This window comes from Oncorhynchus mykiss, chromosome 31 (genome assembly GCF_013265735.2).
Source record: "Oncorhynchus mykiss isolate Arlee chromosome 31, USDA_OmykA_1.1, whole genome shotgun sequence".
Taxonomy (NCBI): Eukaryota; Metazoa; Chordata; class Actinopteri; order Salmoniformes; family Salmonidae; genus Oncorhynchus; species Oncorhynchus mykiss.
The window spans coordinates 18916063-18935886 of record NC_050571.1 but is presented as its reverse complement, the minus strand read 5'-3'; the positions used below and the strand labels follow the sequence as shown (position 1 = coordinate 18935886).

The 19824-nt window shown below is 43.5% G+C and overlaps 2 protein-coding genes across 3 annotated transcripts; one reads left to right on the top strand and one right to left on the bottom strand.

Annotated features, from left to right (window-relative positions):
• Window positions 1-862: 862 nt before the first annotated feature.
• On the bottom strand, window positions 863-12098 carry polr1a (RNA polymerase I subunit A). The gene is made up of 32 exons (XM_021583528.2): window positions 11739-12098; window positions 11287-11491; window positions 10970-11119; window positions 10687-10794; window positions 10516-10601; window positions 10320-10420; window positions 9993-10182; window positions 9680-9833; window positions 8735-8908; window positions 8471-8593; window positions 8148-8375; window positions 7672-7926; window positions 7358-7549; window positions 7117-7266; window positions 6751-6934; window positions 6470-6552; window positions 6202-6360; window positions 5728-5826; window positions 5461-5613; window positions 5288-5370; window positions 4956-5121; window positions 4586-4804; window positions 4186-4400; window positions 3599-3766; window positions 3356-3491; window positions 3029-3186; window positions 2743-2872; window positions 2188-2568; window positions 1789-1989; window positions 1562-1679; window positions 1287-1451; window positions 863-1139 (listed from the first exon to the last, which is right to left on the bottom strand). Exons 1-32 carry the CDS (start codon window positions 11813-11815, stop codon window positions 1039-1041), a joined length of 5112 nt encoding a protein of 1703 aa, XP_021439203.1. The 5' UTR covers window positions 11816-12098; the 3' UTR covers window positions 863-1038.
• Window positions 12099-12110: 12 nt separating this feature from the next.
• On the top strand, window positions 12111-19824 carry ptcd3 (pentatricopeptide repeat domain 3). Of its 2 annotated transcripts, XM_021583532.2 has the most exons (24): window positions 12111-12262; window positions 12484-12536; window positions 12661-12700; window positions 12790-12835; window positions 12927-12995; window positions 13093-13197; window positions 13287-13410; window positions 13551-13654; window positions 14204-14283; window positions 14378-14465; window positions 14556-14616; window positions 14827-14909; window positions 15034-15178; window positions 15284-15334; window positions 17071-17160; window positions 17280-17308; window positions 17398-17504; window positions 17623-17701; window positions 17795-17885; window positions 18712-18797; window positions 18898-19046; window positions 19139-19180; window positions 19266-19424; window positions 19510-19824. In XM_021583532.2, exons 1-24 carry the CDS (start codon window positions 12174-12176, stop codon window positions 19553-19555), a joined length of 2016 nt encoding a protein of 671 aa, XP_021439207.2. In that variant the 5' UTR covers window positions 12111-12173; the 3' UTR covers window positions 19556-19824. The 2 variants fall into 2 exon arrangements, with proteins under 2 accessions (XP_021439207.2, XP_036826167.1); XM_036970272.1 differs by lacking the exon at window positions 15284-15334.

Here is a 19824-nt window from a genome sequence, read left to right as displayed (position 1 = left end):
CACCAAAGCCCCATATACTACCCACCACTGCGACCTGTATGCTCTCGTTGGCTGGCCCTTGCTTCATACTCGTCGCCAAACCCACTGGCTCTGCTAGGTAAAGCCGAGCCTTATCTCAGCTCACTGGTCACCCCCAAAGCCTAATTTAGCCGCCTTTCCTTCCAGTTCTCTGCTGCCAATGACTGGAACGAACTGCAAAAAATCACAGAAGCTGGAGACTCATATCTCCCTCACTAGCTTTAAGCACCAGCTTTCTGAGCAGCTCACAGATCACTTCACCTGTACATAGACAATCTGTAAACAGCCCATCCAACAACCTCATCCCCATACTGTATTTATTTATTTTGCTCCTTTACACCCAAGTATCTCTACTTGCACATTCATCTTCTGCACATCTACCATTCCATTGTTTAATTGCTATAGTGTAATTACTTCACCATCATGGCCTGTTTATTGCCTTCTCCCTTATCTTACCTAATTTGCACTCACTGTATATAGACTTTTTCCCCTACTGTATTATTGACTATGTTTTGTTTATTTCATGTGTAACTCTGTTGTTTTGTGTCAAACTGCTATGCTTTATCTTGGCCATGTCGCAGTTGCAAATTAGAACTTGTTCTCAACTTGCCTACCTGGTTAAAAAAATATTAAAAAAATAATAATAATCTTTTATCTTTATTTGGCCCACCAGCGTGATAAATACAATTCATACAAATAGGTTCCAATATCAACAGCTGCTTCTGGTATGGATACTACATGGCATGCATTGGTCTTCCTTTAGCCTTAGAAACCAAAGCTATTTTGACTCCACACCCAAACAGACCGTGTGATTCAAATGTATTCAAATAAAGAGGCCATACAATAACAACTTCAATACATATTTAATAGTCAAATACAAGACAACATACAACAAATAAAAAAACGGTCCCTTTCCTCATTGTCATAACAATGGCACTTGCAGTGAACTGGTGCGTTCACTTCCTTCCTTTGAAATATCTAGATATGGAGGCTATGGGTACCTGATGCATTTAACAACATTTATTGCAATGGCTGCTTCAGATCAAAGATCCCAGTCCCTCCTTTTACAACCTTACCCACCACTAAGCAAGCTGAGGGAGAGACCAACTTATCATGGGAGCCTGTTGAGAGAGCAAAGATCAGACACCTCGTTAAACCAACAACTGATGAGGGGCAGACCATGTATTGCTCTATTTATTTTATGATGTATTACGTCTCCTGTTGTATTATGTGTACAGCCTACAGATGTGTTGTGTAATAATGCCTACCCAACATAGTGGCCTGCTTCAGGAACTTGTAGCTCGTCTCGAAGGTCATCTGTTGCAGTGGAGAGGAGTTGGACTGAATGGCGAAGCGGTTGAGAGGTTTGTAAACGCCCTCAAAACACATGTAGTCTGCCACCAAGGATAAATGCCTGGGGTCCACCTCAATACCTGCAAAGGAAAGGAGAGCAGAGAGACTCAGAGAGGAGATCACACAGCTCTCCAGAACATGTTGTTGGGAAATGAGTAGATAACTTCTTTAGCTGTGAGCCTGTTTGTACCGTAGACAGCGAAGACATCTTTAATTTCCTTCTCAATGACTCTCAGGGCCACCTCAATGCCGTACGTGTTTGCCATGGCGTGGACCTCATTGGAGTACAGCCGATTCACATCAAGAATCTGAGATTAAAACAGCATAGCACAGAATGTATAAACAAAGATACCCACATTAAGAAATTATGTTTTTACTGTACAAGTACTCTATACATGTGAAAGTTTGTGGATTTACTTCACTGTGGTTAAACAGCTCGTGCATGTTGATGCCCTCAGTTTTGAGCTCCAGCTCCTTGGAGCCATCTTTCTTAGTGACCTCACTGAGCAGACATCTGGTGATGCCCTTAGTCTCCATCACCACTGCATTTTGGGCCACGGCCACCACCAGCGACGTCAGGTCAAAGTGCACCTTGCTGACAGGCAGGATGAGCGTAACCTGACAAACAGAGAAATGCAAAAACTCCACTCAATCCACATTCAAAACATTTATATTCAAGTCAAGTACTTGGTTTCGTGAGAAACAATGCGGACCATCAATGAGGCAACCATTGGCTGAAATAAGTATTTTAGTATCTTAAACCCAGAAAGTAATATTCCAAAATCAGACAGAAGGGCACAGACTGGGGGTACATACCTCACACCAGAGACCCTGTTGGCTGTCATAGGAATAGTCCTCGATGCTGGAACTAATTTCCAGCACAGTGTTGACCCTCATGCTGTCCTGTGTGTGTGTGCTTTTCTGCTTCGACCTCTTCCTTGCCCCAGCACCACCAGGCTCTTCAGTGGCCAGGTCACCGGGCACCTCATCAGGCACCTCTTCAGAGTTCTCCTCTGCCGGCTCCTCTTTTTCTTCCACCAGGTCCTCTCCCTCAGCATCCTCTCCCTCCTCACTCTCATAATCCACTTCTTCCTCCTGATTCTCTCTCCTTTTCGCATCAGAGGCGTCAGCGTCTCCCTCATTCCCCACGTCGTCCACAATCATGCTCTCCTCCTCCCCATCCCCTTCTCCACTCTCCTACAACAAAGAAATTACTTACACAAATTAAAATTGGGACAAAAGTAGCATAATTCTACATTTAAGAACAATGGTCACTTTGGTAATGATTAAGTCCAGGCTTTAAAGCCAAATGTAAAGTTATGGCTGAAAGGAACAGATGAATAGGGAAAAGTCCATGCTTGTTGAACACACCTGTCTAGCTGAGGAGTCCCCTACATCCTGGTCATTATCTCGTACTGTAGCCTTGCGTGTTTCCACTGCGTTGATAGAGGCCAGCTTGGTATTGCGCTTCTTAATGGCCTCCAGTAGTAGGCGGAAGAATCTGAAAAAGACAAGGTAGCAAAGAATGCCTTACATTGGTTCAGACCGACAACACGGAAGTACATTTGTCGGACTAGTAACCGTGATCTGATTCTCACACACACAGGTTGTGTTGGCAAGAGAATGTGTGGGCCCAGCGCTGGTTATAATAGCTCACCTGTTCTCCATGTAGTGGAGGATCTGATGGGGAGTCAGCATCTTGTCTTCCTGGTAGCGCTCTGGGGAAAGAAAGCGGAAGATGATCTTGAAGACGCGGTCCTTCTGTTGTTTGTTCTTCACCCGGAGTGTCTCCAGGACATCCACTTTGTGCAACACCTTTGAACAACAATGGACAGAATAATGACTCTCACTCACAATTCATTGAAACACAAGAATGGAGTGATAACCATAGAAAAATTTATTATATTTCTGTGGTAGTAACGATTGAATTACTTTGGGATGTAATGGTTCATAAACAGTAAGTAAATAGAGCCAATATAATAACCTCAGCTAGACACACGCGAGTCAGCTTCTTCCTTAGTGTCTTCACCCGCTTGATGGCTTTTTTAGTGTTTAACACAGGAATACTCATCATCGGAGTCTTGATGCTGGAACTGGCAATCATCAATATTTCTCTAAGCCTGTGGGTGACGGAGAAAATATTCAGCCACTAATGTCCAGAGTTTGTACATTTTATTCTGGCAAAGAGTCATTGCACCGTTATATTCCAGTGGAGACCATACTGTACCTTGGGATACCGAGGGTAACGTTCATCTCCCCCCTGCCAGCAAAATGGAAGGTGTTGAGGGTCATCTGGGTGGAGGGCTCTCCTATGCTCTGAGCAGCCAGCAGACCCACCGCCTCCCCTGGGTCACACAGGGCTCGCTGCCACTTCAGCTGCAGCAGATGCTTTAGTCTGCATAGACAGAGTGGAGACCATGACATAACCTAAGCACTCAGTAAAAAAATACAGTAGCTACAATGGCTTCTAAAATGATGTACAACAGCCCAATCTTAGTTTCTACACCTAAAGTTTGTCATTTTTAGAAGACATATTATTCTTTATTTTACCTTTATTTAACTTGGCAAGTCAGTTAAAAACGAATTCTTATTTACAGTGATGGCCTAAGAACAGTGGGTTAACTGCCTTGTTCAGGAGCAGGACGACAAATTTTTACCTTGTCAGCTCAGGGATTCGATCTAGCAACCTTTCGGTTACTGGCCCAACTCTCTAACCACCAGGCTACCTGCCGCCCCTCTAAAATGTCAATTTACGTAAATGTCCATTTAGGTAAATACTATATGCAATATAGACGATCTGGATTGAAATCTCACCTTTGTGCATCAAGGTTCTTCGAGCTTCCCTCAGGTAACTGCTTGACTTGGATGTCCTTTAGATAAGACTCCACAATGCTTTCAAACGTCTCTGACACTGACCCAAATGAGATGTCAGGCCTGAACAGGCTCAGGCAGGGCTCAGGACAGTGTGAAGTCTTCTTCAGGTACTTAGATCTGCTGTCCTGGTCTAGAGAACTCCATCTATCCACCAACTAAGAAACATGGGAAGGTAACATATTAGAATGTTTAACAAAACAGCAAACTACCACAGAGTTTGATATGATTCATTGAAAAAGTAGAACGACAAATAATACATCCCAAACAACGGGTATATAGTTGTAGAGGGATATTTCATCTGATAACATTGCGGGGTTGCAGCAGTGGGACAACACATTACCTTCAGAGTGGCAGTATCCCTGCCATTGGCCAGGTTCTCTAGAGCCTGGCGCTCTGCCTTCTTCAGTTTCTTCTGGGAGAAGAGCAGGAAGGCCCCCTCCCTGGGAGAAAGATGCTCCCTCTTGGCTTTCCACTTCCTGATGGCTTTGAAATGGTTGGTGGCAGCCTGAGGGTCCAGTTTGGCCAGGACCTCATCCAAGCACTTGGACTTTCTGATAACCTGTGAGTAATGGGAAATTCTAAATGGGTGCTGCAAAAAGTCATCTTTAAAAAAAATAATGGATGCAATGTTTGTCATGCGCGGTCTTGAAATAAAGACGTGCTTTCAGTCTCAAACAGGATCAGTTGACTAGAGCAGTGCCAAATCCTACCTCATAGTTGTCCTGTATGAAGGGAAACTGCCTTGGCTGGAGGAACTGTGTCTTGGGGACGTCCAGGCCATCCTCTCCATAGAGAAACTGGACCACGCTGCCATCACTGTCCCTCACAGTCAGGTCATACTGAACCACCAGGCCCTCCAGGTGTTTGATCACACATCTGGAACCACAATGAGTCCGTTCAGAAAGGGGGAAATGTAAATATTGTGTGAATCCCACAGGACTCTGGTCGAAAGCTGTGTACTATATAGGGAATAGGGTGCCATTTGGGACGTAGACATTAACACTTCTGTAAAAACATTCAGACTTCTGTAATGCCAGCTCACCTCTGAAGGTACCCTGATCGACTGGTCTTAACAGCTGTATCTACCAGACCCTCCCGGCCAGCCATGCAATGGAAGAAAAACTCCTGCAACAATGAATCATGAACATTCAGAAACCTTCAATTATGAAGTGGAACAATAAAACACACAACTTGGGGCAGAGAGAAGTCACATACCGGGGGCTTGATTCCTGTCAGGAACCTGCCAGACACAAAACCTCCAGAGCGGGGCGAACTTTCGTACGGCTGGAAGCATGGCAGAGATTTCCCAGAAGGCATCAGGGGAGGACGTCGACCCTCCAGCTCAATCTGACCCAGCAGACAGGAGATCTAAAAAAACAAAAGAAACGTACTCATCAAGTTGCGATTGGTACACAGAGACAAAATGCATATCTGTTGTGTGTCTTAATGGTTCGATGTCTGCTTGGTTCCTTAAAGGAGTACCTGCATGGTATTGACAGTGGAGCCTTTAGCCCCAGACTGCACCATCAGCTGGAGGTTGTTCTCAGGGAAGCTGCAGTGGAGACCCAGGGGCATGACCACCTGACAGGAGAAAATAGCATCAGTCAAAACCGTACAGCAGTTAACAGTGTTTTCTGCTACCAGGAACGCCTATCAACTTTCCTATCAAAGTCCATTAGAAATATATGCAGAAACTTTAATCCAAAGCAACTTATGATGTGTGCATACATTTTTTACGTATGGGTGGCCTAGGGAATCGAATCCACTATCCTGGCATTGGAAGAACCATGCTCTACCAACCGTGCTACAGAGGACCACCACTAAGGAATATATTCTTCTTTACAGTGATAGCCTGACATTCACACGCAAACAGATGATGACTACCATCTGATGGTAACCTCTTCACAAAACTGAAGGATGAGCAAACCAAACAATGCAAACTCCCATGTAGCTCACCTTGTTGATGTCGTTGTTGACCTGATTGGCCACCTCCTTAAACTTGAGGTCCACCATGTTGAAGTCTCTCTGGTCTGGGTTGAGGTGGGCGTCCTGCCAGCGGCCCCTAGCCTCACTCTCGTCCACGGTGTCAGGCAGGTTAAAGGCTGCCTGCAAGGCCTGGGTTACACCAGAGCAAACAACTGTTACTGCCACACTAATGCAGGTCATTCAATTTGTTTATTTGTTCCTGGAACGTGGATCAACTGATTGATACTGGCATCTTTACCTTAGTCCCACACGTGACAGACTCTTTTATGATCTGCTTTCTCTGTCTGTTGGCTCCTCGTTTCACCAAGATATCCTCCACACCTGAAATGCATTCAATAAATAACTCTTCAATTTTGAGAGAGCCTTGTGATGGATCCATGAGTCTGTTCAGATAGATCTAGAACACCTGTTAGTATGTCCCGAATAGCACCCTATTCCCTATATTGGGCACTACGTTTGTCAAAAGTAGTGGGCTATATAGGGAATAAGGTTGAAGTTGGGATGAAGCCCATGCCTTACCCATAGTGAACCCCCGGTACAGCTGGAGGTAGGCAGTGAAGAGGCGAGCCAGGCAGCTGAGGAGTTTACCGCTGGTCTCTCCTCCATATAGCTCGTAGCAGCAGTGGACCAGGCCGTATGCTGAGCTACCATAGTGGGCCTTGTCCAACACCCCCACCAGCAACTCTCCCTGACGGAAGATCACCTGCAGGATCAGACACAGTTAATGGCAAAGTCTAGGACTAGCTGTGCATTGCACAAAGTCAAAAACATGGTTTAACATACAGCTAATACAAACTATGACACTAATAATAAAATAAATCAAATCAAGGTGGGTACATGTGCAACATTGGTAAGTTGAGTAGTACTTTTAGTGAACAGTCTGACCTGGGAGTCACACATGGTTTCAGGCTTGTAGCCAGGAACACAGCGTGGAGACTCCTTGATCCATGCCTTACTGGGGATCTTGGCCTTCCCTGTCAGGTTCAGAGGGATGTGGTTTCCTGGGATGACGTTCATCAGTAGTGTAGACACCACCTGAACGACAAAGGACACCTGTGTTATTACCTGTACAATTATGAATTATGACCTACTAAACCTCTCAACCCATGGGTAGGTCCTTCTGCACCTGTTTCCCAGTCCAGAGAGGGAATGGTTTGAGTATGGCGGGCGGCAGCAGCTTGACTCTGCCGACCTTGTCGGTCAGACCTCGGTAGACCAGCTCAGTGTACTGGTCACGGGAGAAGAAGCAGCCGCGGATGGTCATCCTTGTGCCTGACACCATGTGATCCTGGATCAGACCTGCCAGAGGCTTCCCATCCTGGGGGACATAGACAAGGCAGTGAGGCTGTATAGCAACAGTAGGTGTTGAGGGTGAGAAAACAATAGCTTATCTAGCAAAAAAAATGATACATTTAGTAAGGCTGAGCAATGAGCATTCACCTTGGGCACAAGGTACTGCTGGTCAGTGCTGACGAGTGTGTAGGCCTCAGCCCTGCCCAGTTCACTCTGAGGGAAATGGGCATTCATCTCATCTCCATCAAAGTCAGCGTTGTAGGCCTTACAGTTAGCGTAGTGAAGCCTTAACACTTTCTCCCCTGGCAGGATGCGGGCGCAGTGAGCCTGGATGGACGGCCGATGCAGTGTTGGCTGCCGGTTGAGGAGCAGGACGTCGCCATTCTTGATGTGACGATTCACCTATGAGAATATGAACATTGCTCAATAGATGGCAAATATAATAGAAAGATGAAATGCAAGATTAACATGTCGCTTCATTAAAGATGATATAACTAGTGGGAAAGTATATGAGATTACAATAAAAAATGAATTAAGGGATCAAGGTTAATAAGGAATCAAGGAACCATTAGATAGGGAGAGGAAACGGCTGGTGTAAGTGGTGTTAGAAAGATAGGCCTTACTATCTTCATGGGCATCATGTGCTGCCCGGTGCAGGGTGTGAGGAGCTGCTTGGCGATGGCCTCTCTCTGGGTGAGGTTAGTACTGCTCAGGATGGTGCGTGAGCCGTCCTCGTTAATGACCATGGAGGCCCCAGGGTGAACATTGGGCCCGTTCAGAACTGCCTGCCTCAGCTCCTTAACATTCCAAGGCGTCACAGGTTGGGGGTAAGTCAGCTTGGTGGCAAACACCTGTAGCAAAACAGATGGAGTTTATCATGTGAGCTCACACAACGCTCCAACTATCAATGGACATGCAGAATGCAGGCAAAGGCAATGACTCTTACCATGGGTACTCCAATCTCATTGGTCCCAATGTACATGTCAGGACAAATAACAGAACGTGCTGCATAGTCCACACGTTTACCCATCATGTGCTTCCTGAACAAACCATCCTTCTTCTCTAAGATCTGAAAGAGAAAACAGGGACAGCATGAACAAAAAAAATGTATGGGTTGGAAGATGAAAGTATACTGACATTTTTCACTCCCTTTGGCTAAAAGGCTGCATTTATGGAGCAGGTGGCAAGAGATTTCCATGGGAAAACATACCTGACGAATGCCAGGGTACTTCTCCGTCATCAGTTTGTCCATGTCACTGTCAAAGACTATATTGACGTGACTCTGGAGCCGAATCCAGGTGTTATAGAGTTTATCTGTGAGTGTGGCACCGGGGATCCCTGCCAGGAAGGCCTGGTCTGTCTGCGAGGGGTCGGCTTCCTGTACCTTTAAAATTTAGAGTACAGAGGAATGGCAACACTTTGCACACAATTGGTTAACTTTATTTCATGCAAAAGACCCATATATATATATCATATATATATTTCTAGGAATGTGGAGCCGTGTTTGTGTCTTGACTTAATATAATGTTTACATACCCTACATTACTCATCTCTTATGTATATACTGTACTCTATACCATCTACTGCATCTTGCCATCTTTATGTAATACATGTATCACTAGCCACTTTAAACAATGCCACTTAATATAATGTTTACATAACCTACATTACTCATCTCATATGTATATACTGTACTCGATACCATCTACTGCATCTTGCCTATGCCGTTCTGTACCATCACTTATTCATGTCTTTATGTACATATTCTTCATCCCTTTACACTCGTGTGTATAAGGTAGCTGTTGTGAAATTGTTAGGTTAGATTACTTGTTGGTTATTACTGCATTGTCAGAACTAGAAGCACAAGCATTTCGCTACACTCGCATTAACATATGCTAACCTTGTGTATGTGACAAATAAAAATTTGATTTGACTTTGCTTTTGTTGTTTTTCCCAAATGTTCTGTATGTTTTTTACATTTCTTAAGACTTAGTGAGGTAAAAGAGAATCAAATCAAAATACAGTACGAGATGAACTAATAAAAGGTTAATTTATAGACATACATGGAAAATCAAGTGTGTCACCTTTGACCTTTTCATTCCCTCAAAATAATGTTTAAAGAGCAAATGCGACCCCACTCCATCAGTTCACATACCTCCTCCAGCTGCAACTCCTTTTCCTTCAGCTTCTCTCCAGCTAGAAGTGCTAGGAGCTTCTGGATAACGCCACTGTCCTTCATCACTGCCTGCATGTTAACCGTCTGGCCGTTAGTGAACATCTGGTCTCCCAGACGGTTAATGGGCCGATACCTGGGGAAGACAAGAGGGTTACTCTCATAAGTTACTGGAAAGCTTCACAACTAGGAGGTTTTTGTGATGCAATTCCAGACACCATAACTAACAGAAGCAAACAACTACATTCAAAACAAACCCACAAATTGTAAGGCTGTTCTCTGAGAGATTCCTCACCGGCATGGAGGGACCACCATAAGCTCCAGGAAGAAAAGATCAGGGTAAAAGCCACTGGGTGAGCTCTCCAACTCCTCCAGTCCAGAGAACAAGCACTTCAGGAAGAAACCTTCTTTATCCCAAAGTTTGGCGATGTGATCCCGTGCCGTGCTAGGGGTCAAGTATCCACGTTTTCCAGCCATCCCATCTTCTGAAAAAGGAGAAGAGACCAAGGGCACTCATTCAAACTTTCCAATTCAGGACAACAGAGTTGCAGAAATGTCAACATCTTTTAGTCCTCTACCATATTACCAATCTTGAAGCAGAAGACTGAATGGTATGCATTACCTTCATCGGGTCCCTTGATGGCACCATCTTTATACATAGCCGCAGGCAAGGTGACAATCAGTTTGCTGTTGTGCTCCCTGCGCACTTGTGATCGGCCACTCCTATTTGGGAATAGTAAAAATCAGTGTGAAGCTTCACACAGGGGACAGAATTGCTATGAAATAAATGGTAATTGGCCAGAATAGTCCATACTTACTTGCAGTGAGGGCATTTCCTGGAGTTCATTTGGACCCTCCAGAAGAGTGTTATAAGCTTGTTCTTCTTCTCACAGATATGCTTGATCTGAGAACACAAAACATTACATTTCATCACATTGGCCTGAATTGTGATGTTCAGTTTCTATGACACATTCACAATCAGCTCTTACTGGTGAGCTGTGATCGTCGCCTGTCTTCCGTTTGTTGACATGAGCACAGTAGTCCTCTAACACCACCTGGATCTCAACCCCAGAAGCTTGGGCATTGCCTTCCAGGAACTGCAACAGAGATAGGGTCAAAACCAGTTGTGTGAGTGATTAAAACTCAGGACTTGGATGAATTTTATGAATCAAACACTATGAAATCAAAAGACATGCATACATTACCAGAAACAGGAGTGTGATTTCAGAGATTATTTTTGAATATTACCACTCCTGTCTGTGTGATGCTCACCTGGTTCAGCACATGCTCCAGCTCATAGACCTCCTGTAGAGCACCCACATCCAGCAGCTTCAGCTGGTTCAGCAGGAGATGGATCGCTGCTCTGGGGCAGGACAGCATGTGGCAGTTCAGACATGACCCCCGGATCAGCAGGTACAGTTTCTGGTGCCAGAGTAGAAGTGAGAGAGGGTATTACTTTAAAAGAAGACTACCACACTGTAACTTGTAGCCTATCGACTGTGTTTTGGATCGTGTAGCAGTTTATCTGGAAACAGGCCATGTACTTGTAATAACTACTGGGATAAGCGTGTTCAATGTTGTTCACTTACATCAAAGAAGAGTGGGTTGTATACGGGTAAGGGTAGCTCGATGTGCCCAAGGTGCCCAGGGCAGTTGTTGAAGTCTTGCATACAGGTGGAGCACACCTCTTTGGAATCAGCTGGGCCCAATGACAGGTCATAGAGGCCATTGGGGGCAACATTACCAACATTATCCAGGAATCTGAAGTTGGTTATGTTCTTGACACTCAACTTTCTGTGGAGAAATGGGAACATGACACGATAACGCTACAATGACTGAATGCATTATTTTATCAGTTAACTAATAGCATAATATCCATAGTAGCAGTACCACACACGGACAGTCCAAGAACAGTGAACACTAACCAGTTATTAACTACAGTTAGCTAGTCCAACACACTCCAATCCAAACGCAAAAGTCATGCAGGGGCATGTTATTATGGCTTCAGAGCATATGCACTCATAACAACTTGTATTCTTACCTTATTTCTTCTGCAGTGTACATTCCAAATGTCATTCCCTCCAGCCGCCTCCATGGTACTTCTTTCCCCAAAAGCATACTTTAGAAATTCCAAGTAAATTGTTTCTATGAATGTATGCGTTTCTTACTTGAACTGTGTAAAATCCACATGCGCTACGAAGTTACAATTCTCCAACACGTGGGACATTCCTCTTCATGGACGGTACCATTAAGAGATAGGAGTGAAAAGAAAGCACGTATTCTCATTCAACTGAAAATGTGAATACATAACCGGTTAATTGATATGAGTAATTACAAAATATTGTGTCATTCACCATAACCAAAGCTACCTAATCAATCACATAATACTATCCGTTGGTGGGTGTTACTGCAGCTCCCCCCCTATGAACACTTAAATCGTAATTCCTTACCATGAGCCTCCGGGGTTGTTTCCAAAATGGCGGCCCCCGGTAAACACGTAGGGCATTACATTTACAAGAATGGTCGCTTTCTTCTAAGTAATTTTGAACAATTCTGTTTTCGGAGGTAAGTTTTACTTTACGCTGGCATTGCAGTGACAGCTGTTAATGTATTAGTTGTGTGTTTGTTCCGGTGACTGACAAGGCAGATCATTATAATTTGCTTTGTCACTGACATGAGGTCACATAAGTAACTGCTAGCTTGCTGTCAATGCACAATCGAACTATTTCCATGAACCTAATTCTAAATGTGTTTATATTTATTGATTAATGCATCATTCATTTCAGGAACTTTGGATGGAGTGTAGTCGTTTGTCAACAAAATGCATCAACTGAAAGAGGTACATTTAAATCCAATGAATGGTACCCAGTAGAAGTATCTCAAGCACAAAGAGCCAGACCAGGATAATGTACTTCATAGATGGTGTTAATTGTAGAATTATTATTTTTCTAAATATATTACAGAGTCTGCAGAGGTAATTGTCATTCCCAAAAAGAAAACGTGGTATGTTGTATTCAATTTATTTGAAATCACTCAAGATCGAGTTACCAATTTGATATTGTAACGAATAATAACCATTCTTGCTCTGACAGGAGCAAATGGGCTGTGCTGCAGGCTCTTGCATCCACCGTCAACAGGGTAAGAAGTCTGCATTGCATTTCCATGTATATTTTGACAGAAGTAGTAGTAGGCCTTGATAGCCTAAACAATGCACAATCATCATTTTCAGGACCCCACTGCACCACATTACATGTTCCAGGATGATCCTTATCTTACTCCAAGGACGTCTGCAGAGTTTGTAAGTAATGGACAGGAGTTTTTTGGAACTGTGCTGCTTCTTTTTAGCCAGTTTGCACTGATGTTTTTTTTGTCTTCTATTTTTTTGTCCTCTACAGAAATTATACTCCCTCTCCCAGGAGTCTGGCAGAATGGCAGCTAACCATATTGTCAATAAAAACCCGAAGTTCTTCCAGAAAGACTTTGCTGAACCACATATTCCAGTAAGTTTGGTTCTAGTGTGTTATTTTGAATTAGGAAATCTGCACGATGATAGATAGGTAATTGAGACTGCTGTGTGTCTGTCCTACAGTGCTTAATGCCAGAGACCATGGAGCTGTGTATTGAGGAAGTGAGTGAGGCAGCGCTGCTGGAGCGCATCATGCTGAGGAAGGTGAAGGCTGCAGTAGACATGTACGATCAGCTGCTACAGGCAGGTAAGTCACCCATATTTCTATTAATTGTCATATATTATTTATAGAGTACAATTGACATCGGGGGTGTATTAGGGGGGGTTCAATAAGACTGCGATTAGAAATGTTTGTTTGGCAAGTGTCTGCCCGTTCTCTCTATGCAGGCACCACTGTGTCTCCTGATGCTTCTAATGACCTGCTGGACCTTATTTGTCTCTATGGAGATCGTGACCCTGTGCAAGATGACAAGCCAGAGGCAGAAGATGTGGTAGGATATTATTTATGTGGCCTCTACTTGTTTACACTTTCTTTTTTTTGCCCCTTTTTCTCCACAATTTTGTGGTATCCAATTGGTAGTTAGTCTTGTCTCGTCGCTGCAACTCCCGTACGGACTCGGCAGAGGCGAAGGTCGAGAGCCGTGCATCCTCCGAAACAAAACCCAACCAAGCTGCACTGCTTCTTGAAACAATGCCCACTTAACCCGGAAGCCAGCCGCACCAATGTGTCGGAGTAAAAACCTGGCGACCGTGTCAGTATGCACTGCGCCCGGTTTACCACAGGAGTTGCTAGTGCTGGATGGGACAAGGACATCCCTGCTGGCCTAACCCGGATGACGCTGGGCCAATCGTGCACCGCCCCATTGGTCTCCCGGTCGCAGCCGGGTGCGACAGAGCCTGGACTCGAACCCAGAATCTCTAGTGGCATAGCCTTAGACCACTGTGCCACTCGGGAGGCACCGTTGTTTATACTTTATAGCTAGTTCTTCTGTCACAGCTCAGTGTTGTTTACCTCTGGACCTCTGTTGTTTTTCTCTCAGGCCCAGGAGGTGCAGGAGGAGGGCAGGAGGAGGAAAGGGAGGCTGCGGAGAGCCTCCGACTTAGTGAGGATAGTTTGGAGGTGAGTTGTTTGAGTTACGTTTAGAGAGAAAACGTTGCAAGTAATGCCTTTATTGACATGCACTATCCTATAAACGTATCACCCCGTCATGCAGGGAGAACAACAATGCAGAGAGGATCTTTAACCTTCTTCCAGAACGTGACACACGAGCATACTCTGCTTTGATCAGAGGCATGGTGAAGGTGCGTCAGATGTTGAATTGGACAATGTTTTCTGTACAGTCGGTTTGTTTCTAAGGTGTTTCTGATTACATGTGTGCATTAAATCCCCAGTATGGAGCTCATGTGAAGGCATTCAATACATACACAGACATGCTGAACAACAGACTGACTGGTAAGTATATTTACAAAGACAACATGCCAAACAATACAACTTTTTATTGTCCATGCGAACAACTGAATTTATCTTCCTACACTCATTATTCAACGAGAGAGAGAGAAACACTCTCTTTGTCTGCCATGATGGATGGCATTTACAATTCTGATTACTGGTGATAATACTTGGCATGTGAATTGGTACATTTCTTGTCATTACCACCTCCAGCGGATGTCCACACCTTCAATGCTCTGATCTCTGCGGCACCAGAAGTCCGGGAGAGGTACACTGAGAAATGGGACCTGATTGTTGTAAGTGTATAGGAAGCAACTTACACTTTTGAACCTTTTCCTGTTGTCTAAGGACTGCCCTGTTTTTATGTCAATCCCATATCTTTCTCTTTTTTTTTTCTTCTTCTCCTTCCTGGGTTCTTAGGACTTACTAAATCAGATGAATGAGCAGAAGGTGAAGCCCAATCTGCTGACGTTTAATGCTTTGCTGAAGGCCCTTCGTCGCTGTGGCTCCTTAGCCAGGGCTCAGTCTCTGCACACGCTCAGTGAGATGAAGGCTATGGGTATTGGTGAGTATGAAAATGCATCACTGACCAGTAACACTCCCGAAGGAAATGAATGTCAGTATATGTGACTTATAGCAGTGTCCTAACATATGATTTATTTTCTTTTAGCACCCAGTTTGGCTTCTTTTGACCATGTTCTGGGCATTTTCTACAAAGCAGGTGAATACCTACAGTACCAGTCAAAAGTTTGGACACCTATTCATTCAAGGGTTTTTCTTTATTTTTACTATTTTCTACATTGTAGAATAATAGTGAAGACATCACAACTATGAAATAACACATATGGAATCATGTGGTAACCACAAAAGTATTAAACGAATCAAAACATATTTTAGATTCTTCAAAGTAGCCACCCTTTGCCTTGATGACAGCTTTGCACACTTTTGGCATTCTCTCAACCAGCTTCATGAGGAATGCTTTTCCAACAGTCTTGAAGGAGTTCCCACATATGCTGAGCACTTGGTTGGTTGCTTTTCCTTCTCTCTGTGATCCAACTCATCCCTAACCATCTCAATTGGGTTGTGGTCAGGTGATTGTGGAGGCCGGGTCATCGGATGCAGCACTCCATCAGTCTCCTTCTTGGTCATATAGCCCTTACACAGCTTGGAGGTGTGTTTTGAGTCATTATCCTGTTGAAAAACAAATGATAGTCCCACTAAGTGCAAACCCGATGGGATGGTGTATCGCTGCAGAATACTGGGGTAGCTATGCTGGTTAAATGTGCCTTGAATTCTGAATAAATCACAGACCGTGTCACCAGCAAAGCACCATCACACCACTTCCTCAATGCTTCACGGTGGGAACCACACATGCAGAGATCATTCGATCACCTACTCTGCGTCTCACAAAGACACAGCGGTTGGAACCAAAAATCTCAGATTTGGATTCATCAGACCACATTATAGATTTCCACCAGTCTTATGTCCATTGCTCATGCTTTTTTGCCCAAGCAAGTCTCTTCTTACAGGTGTCCTTCAGTAGTGGTTTCTTTGCAGCAATTCGACCATGTAGGCCTGATTCACACAGTCTCCCCTGAACAGTTGATGTTGATGGGTCTGTTACTTGAACTCTGTGAAGCATTTATTTGGGCTGCAATCAGAGGTGCAGTTAATTGGCAATTTCTGAGGCTGGAAACTCTAATAGACTTGTTTATACTTTATTATTGACTGTATGTTTGTTTTACTCCATGTGTAACTCTGTGTTGTTGTATCTGTCGAACTGCTTTGCTTTATCTTGGCCAGGTCGCAATTGTAAATGAGAACTTGTTCTCAACTTGCCTACCTGGTTAAATAAAGGTAAAATAAAATAAATAAATAAATAATTAACTTATCCTCTGCACTTGAAGAAACTTTCAAAGTTCTTGAAATGTCCGTATTGATTGACTGTTGTTTCTCTTTGCTTATTTGAGCTGTTCTTGCCATAATATGGACTTGATATTTTACCAAGTAGGGCTATCTTCTGTATACCACCCCTACCTTGTCACAACACAACTGATTGGCTCAAATGCATTAAGAAGGAAAGAAATTACTCAAATTAACTTTTAACAAGGCACACCTGTTAATTGAAATGCATTCCCGGTGACTACCTCATGAAGCTGGTTGAGAGAATGCCAAGCTGTCATCATGGCAAGGGGTGGCTACTTTGAATAATCTCATATAAAATATATTTTGATTTGTTTAACACATGATTCCATATGTGTTATTTCATAGTTTTTATGTCTTCACTATTATTCTAGAATGTAGAACTAGTATAAAGAAAATCCTTGAATGAGTAGGTACTGTAGATATTTTGTCTTGATTTCTATTAAACAGTTTCTTGATTGGTTTGAGGTGGTATGTTAGGGGGAGAGTGGTTCCATGTTTCTGTTACTATCTTTTTCTCTCTGTCCTGTCTAGCGTCTCCTTCCCAAGGGCAGACTGATATCCTACAGGAAGTGATGACTGAGGTGGCAGGAAGGACATTCGTTGCTCAGGATCCAGATGATGGTATGCCTGTAGCATTTCTATCTTAAAGGCTGATAGTAGAGGTCCATATATCAATAACTTAATTGACCAAGTGATTCATGCCATTTTGAATGTAGCTTTGACTTTATTTTCCCTCCCAGTAAACTTTTTCTCCAGTGCCATGAGAATTGTAAGTAGTCTAGAATACATCTATATATGTTTTTGAATATTTCAGTATGTTTGTGGTGACTGTTTAAGACCTGATGTCTCTGTTCCCAGTGTCTGGATACCAAGGACATTGAGGCAGCGTACAAGGTGCATGACCTGCTCAGAGTGGGAGAGAACTGGAGGATGCTGGGAGATTCCTTCCAACAGAGTATCTATTAGTGAGTAAACCTAAAAAAAGGCTTGCAAATCCACATCGGAGAGTAGCATTTCTTCACCTTATTTCTGGTGGTTTTACGCCAATACACTGTCACCTCTGACCTCTTGTTGTTTGTTCAGTGGCAGAATGTTCAACCTGCTCTGCATGATGGAACACATAGATGTGGTGCTGAAGTGGTACAAAGAACTGATTCCTTCTGTAAGCACTGACATGGCAACATTGACATGTACATTTTATTCATACTCTCACATGCATTCTAAGACTAATGTTCTGAACTTTTTTGGTCCATAGCTCTATTACCCCAATCCACAAGGAATGAGAGATCTGCTCCAGGCACTGGACACTGATAACAGATTGGACATGATCCCACAGATATGGAAAGGTGGGTTGGAAGTAAATGTACTGCCTGATTCATTAACTAGGTTTCCATTCAATTGGTAACAGATTTTCATGCAAATATTCTAGAATCTGCATAAAGAACATTTTCCCACCAGTGGTATGTTTCCACCAAAAGGACTAAAAATCAGTTTGTGATAACGTAGAGCAAACAAAATATACATTTTTATGTACCGAATAAAAGTTCAACGTGTTTCAATCGCATGATCAACTCTACCGATACTTTTGTCACCACTGTTGCGTTACATAGCAAATGTGCTTACTCTGATCTAGGCAACTGCGCTCTACCCAACGGCTCGTTGATAGTGCGGGTAGGCTGGTCTACATGAGATTATTTACATTTATCAAATGGCAGTCAAGCATCATGTCACCAGAATAGGACCCTCTATTTTTTTGGAAAGTAGCATCAAGATCACACTGCACTTTCACCACCCTGTGAAGTTCATAATTTACTTCATCTGTAGCCTAATAAACTGCATGGTTTCCCGAGTCGTAGTGGGAGGACCACACAATGTCATCGTGTGCCTCCAAATTTACTTAGATATGTTATTCTATCAATATTTGCACAAAGCTGTTTCCACTGGCATTTCTTGCATAATTAATTTGAACTGAGAAAGAACACAATTGTCTGCATTCATTAAATTACGCCGAAACTTGTTGCTGTCGTGATTAAAAATATACGATATGACTTCACTCAAATACTGTGGATGGAAACATGTTTATAGTAGAGGAATGAACAATAACCAACATGTGGATTGTCTGACATAAGCAGTTTGGAATCAACCTCTGCTTTGGTTTCCCCCCCACTCCAGACATCCGACGGATGGGGCATGACAACAAGTCCGATTTAGTGGATGAGCTGCTGTCACTCATGGCCAGGGACAAGCACAGCCCTGAGGTGAGGCATGGAGACAGACACCTAGCTAAAAAATAAACTACCATTTACTGTAAATAGTAATCTATTCTACATTCTGACTGATCTATTGGCTTTCATGCAGATCCAGGAGTCCTTTGCAGTGTGTGCACTGGATGTTAAGAGCCTGTATGAGCAGGGGCAAGGAGCCAGGATGGCTCTGGAGTGGACAGCCACTGCCATGACCAACATCACCTCTGTCCTACTGGCAGCCCAGAAGAAGCAGCAGGCATGGTGAGTAGACCTGGATACAAAGCCACAGGGTACTTAAGTTGGAGCCAATTGACATGAAACATTCAGTATTTTAATCCTTCTTTTAAATCTAGGGATATGTTGAAGCTCTTCAAGACCAAAAACAGAGTTCCATCGTAAGTCTATTTTACAGTGTTTACATTAAGTGAATACTATTTAGGCACCCTAGTTCTGACCCATCTATTAACTGTACTCTTGTAGTGAGGAGCTGATGGAGGAGTTCCTGGCCAGCATCAAGAGCAGCAACGACCCTCAGCACGCCATGGAGCTGGTACAGATCTCAGCTAGCTTCTGTCTCCCCAGCACCCCCAAACTGGCTGAGAGGGTACTGCAGGCGTTTGAGCTCTCTGAAGAACAGAAGTATGACTACGTAGTCTATTTTTTATGTGTTATCAACTCTTTTTGGCACCAGATGTCTTATGTACTTGTTCCCTTTCCCATGTAGGACTATTCTGTCCGAGCTGGAGGTCTCAACTGAAGTCAGCGAGTGAGGTGAAGTCTAATACAGAATCCAGGACTTAATCTACAGGTTGAGCCAAACCTCTGACGTCAATACCATTCTGAATGGCCACACTAGAGGTTGAAATGCAAAATATGAATTGAACAGTAACATTTGTAGCCAACACCAGTACTACAATTAATTCATTGTAAATGCAGACTGTGCTTTTGAAGCTAAGCCATTAGCTACAACAAAGTGTGTATGTGAAAATTGTGATTAGGTGTACAACAGACCACAGATTAATAAATATGTACCAACTCA

Bases quoted from the DNA above. Each gene is read 5' to 3' on its own strand.
- polr1a (XM_021583528.2), bottom strand. From the start codon at position 11,815: ATGCTTTTGGGGAAAGAAGTACCATGGAGGCGGCTGGAGGGAATGACA. The intron at 6,361-6,469 runs GTAAAGATGCCA...GGTGTAACCCAG, and splicing joins CTGTCACGTGTGGGACTAAG to GCCTTGCAGGCAGCCTTTAA. The intron at 3,492-3,598 runs GTACAGTATGGT...CGTCACCCACAG, and splicing joins GTTACCCTCGGTATCCCAAG to GCTTAGAGAAATATTGATGA.
- ptcd3 (XM_021583532.2), top strand. From the start codon at position 12,174: ATGGCGGCCCCCGGTAAACACGTAGGGCATTACATTTACAAGAATGGT. The intron at 14,466-14,555 runs GTGCGTCAGATG...TTAAATCCCCAG, and splicing joins TGATCAGAGGCATGGTGAAG to TATGGAGCTCATGTGAAGGC. The intron at 14,617-14,826 runs GTAAGTATATTT...TACCACCTCCAG, and splicing joins GCTGAACAACAGACTGACTG to CGGATGTCCACACCTTCAAT.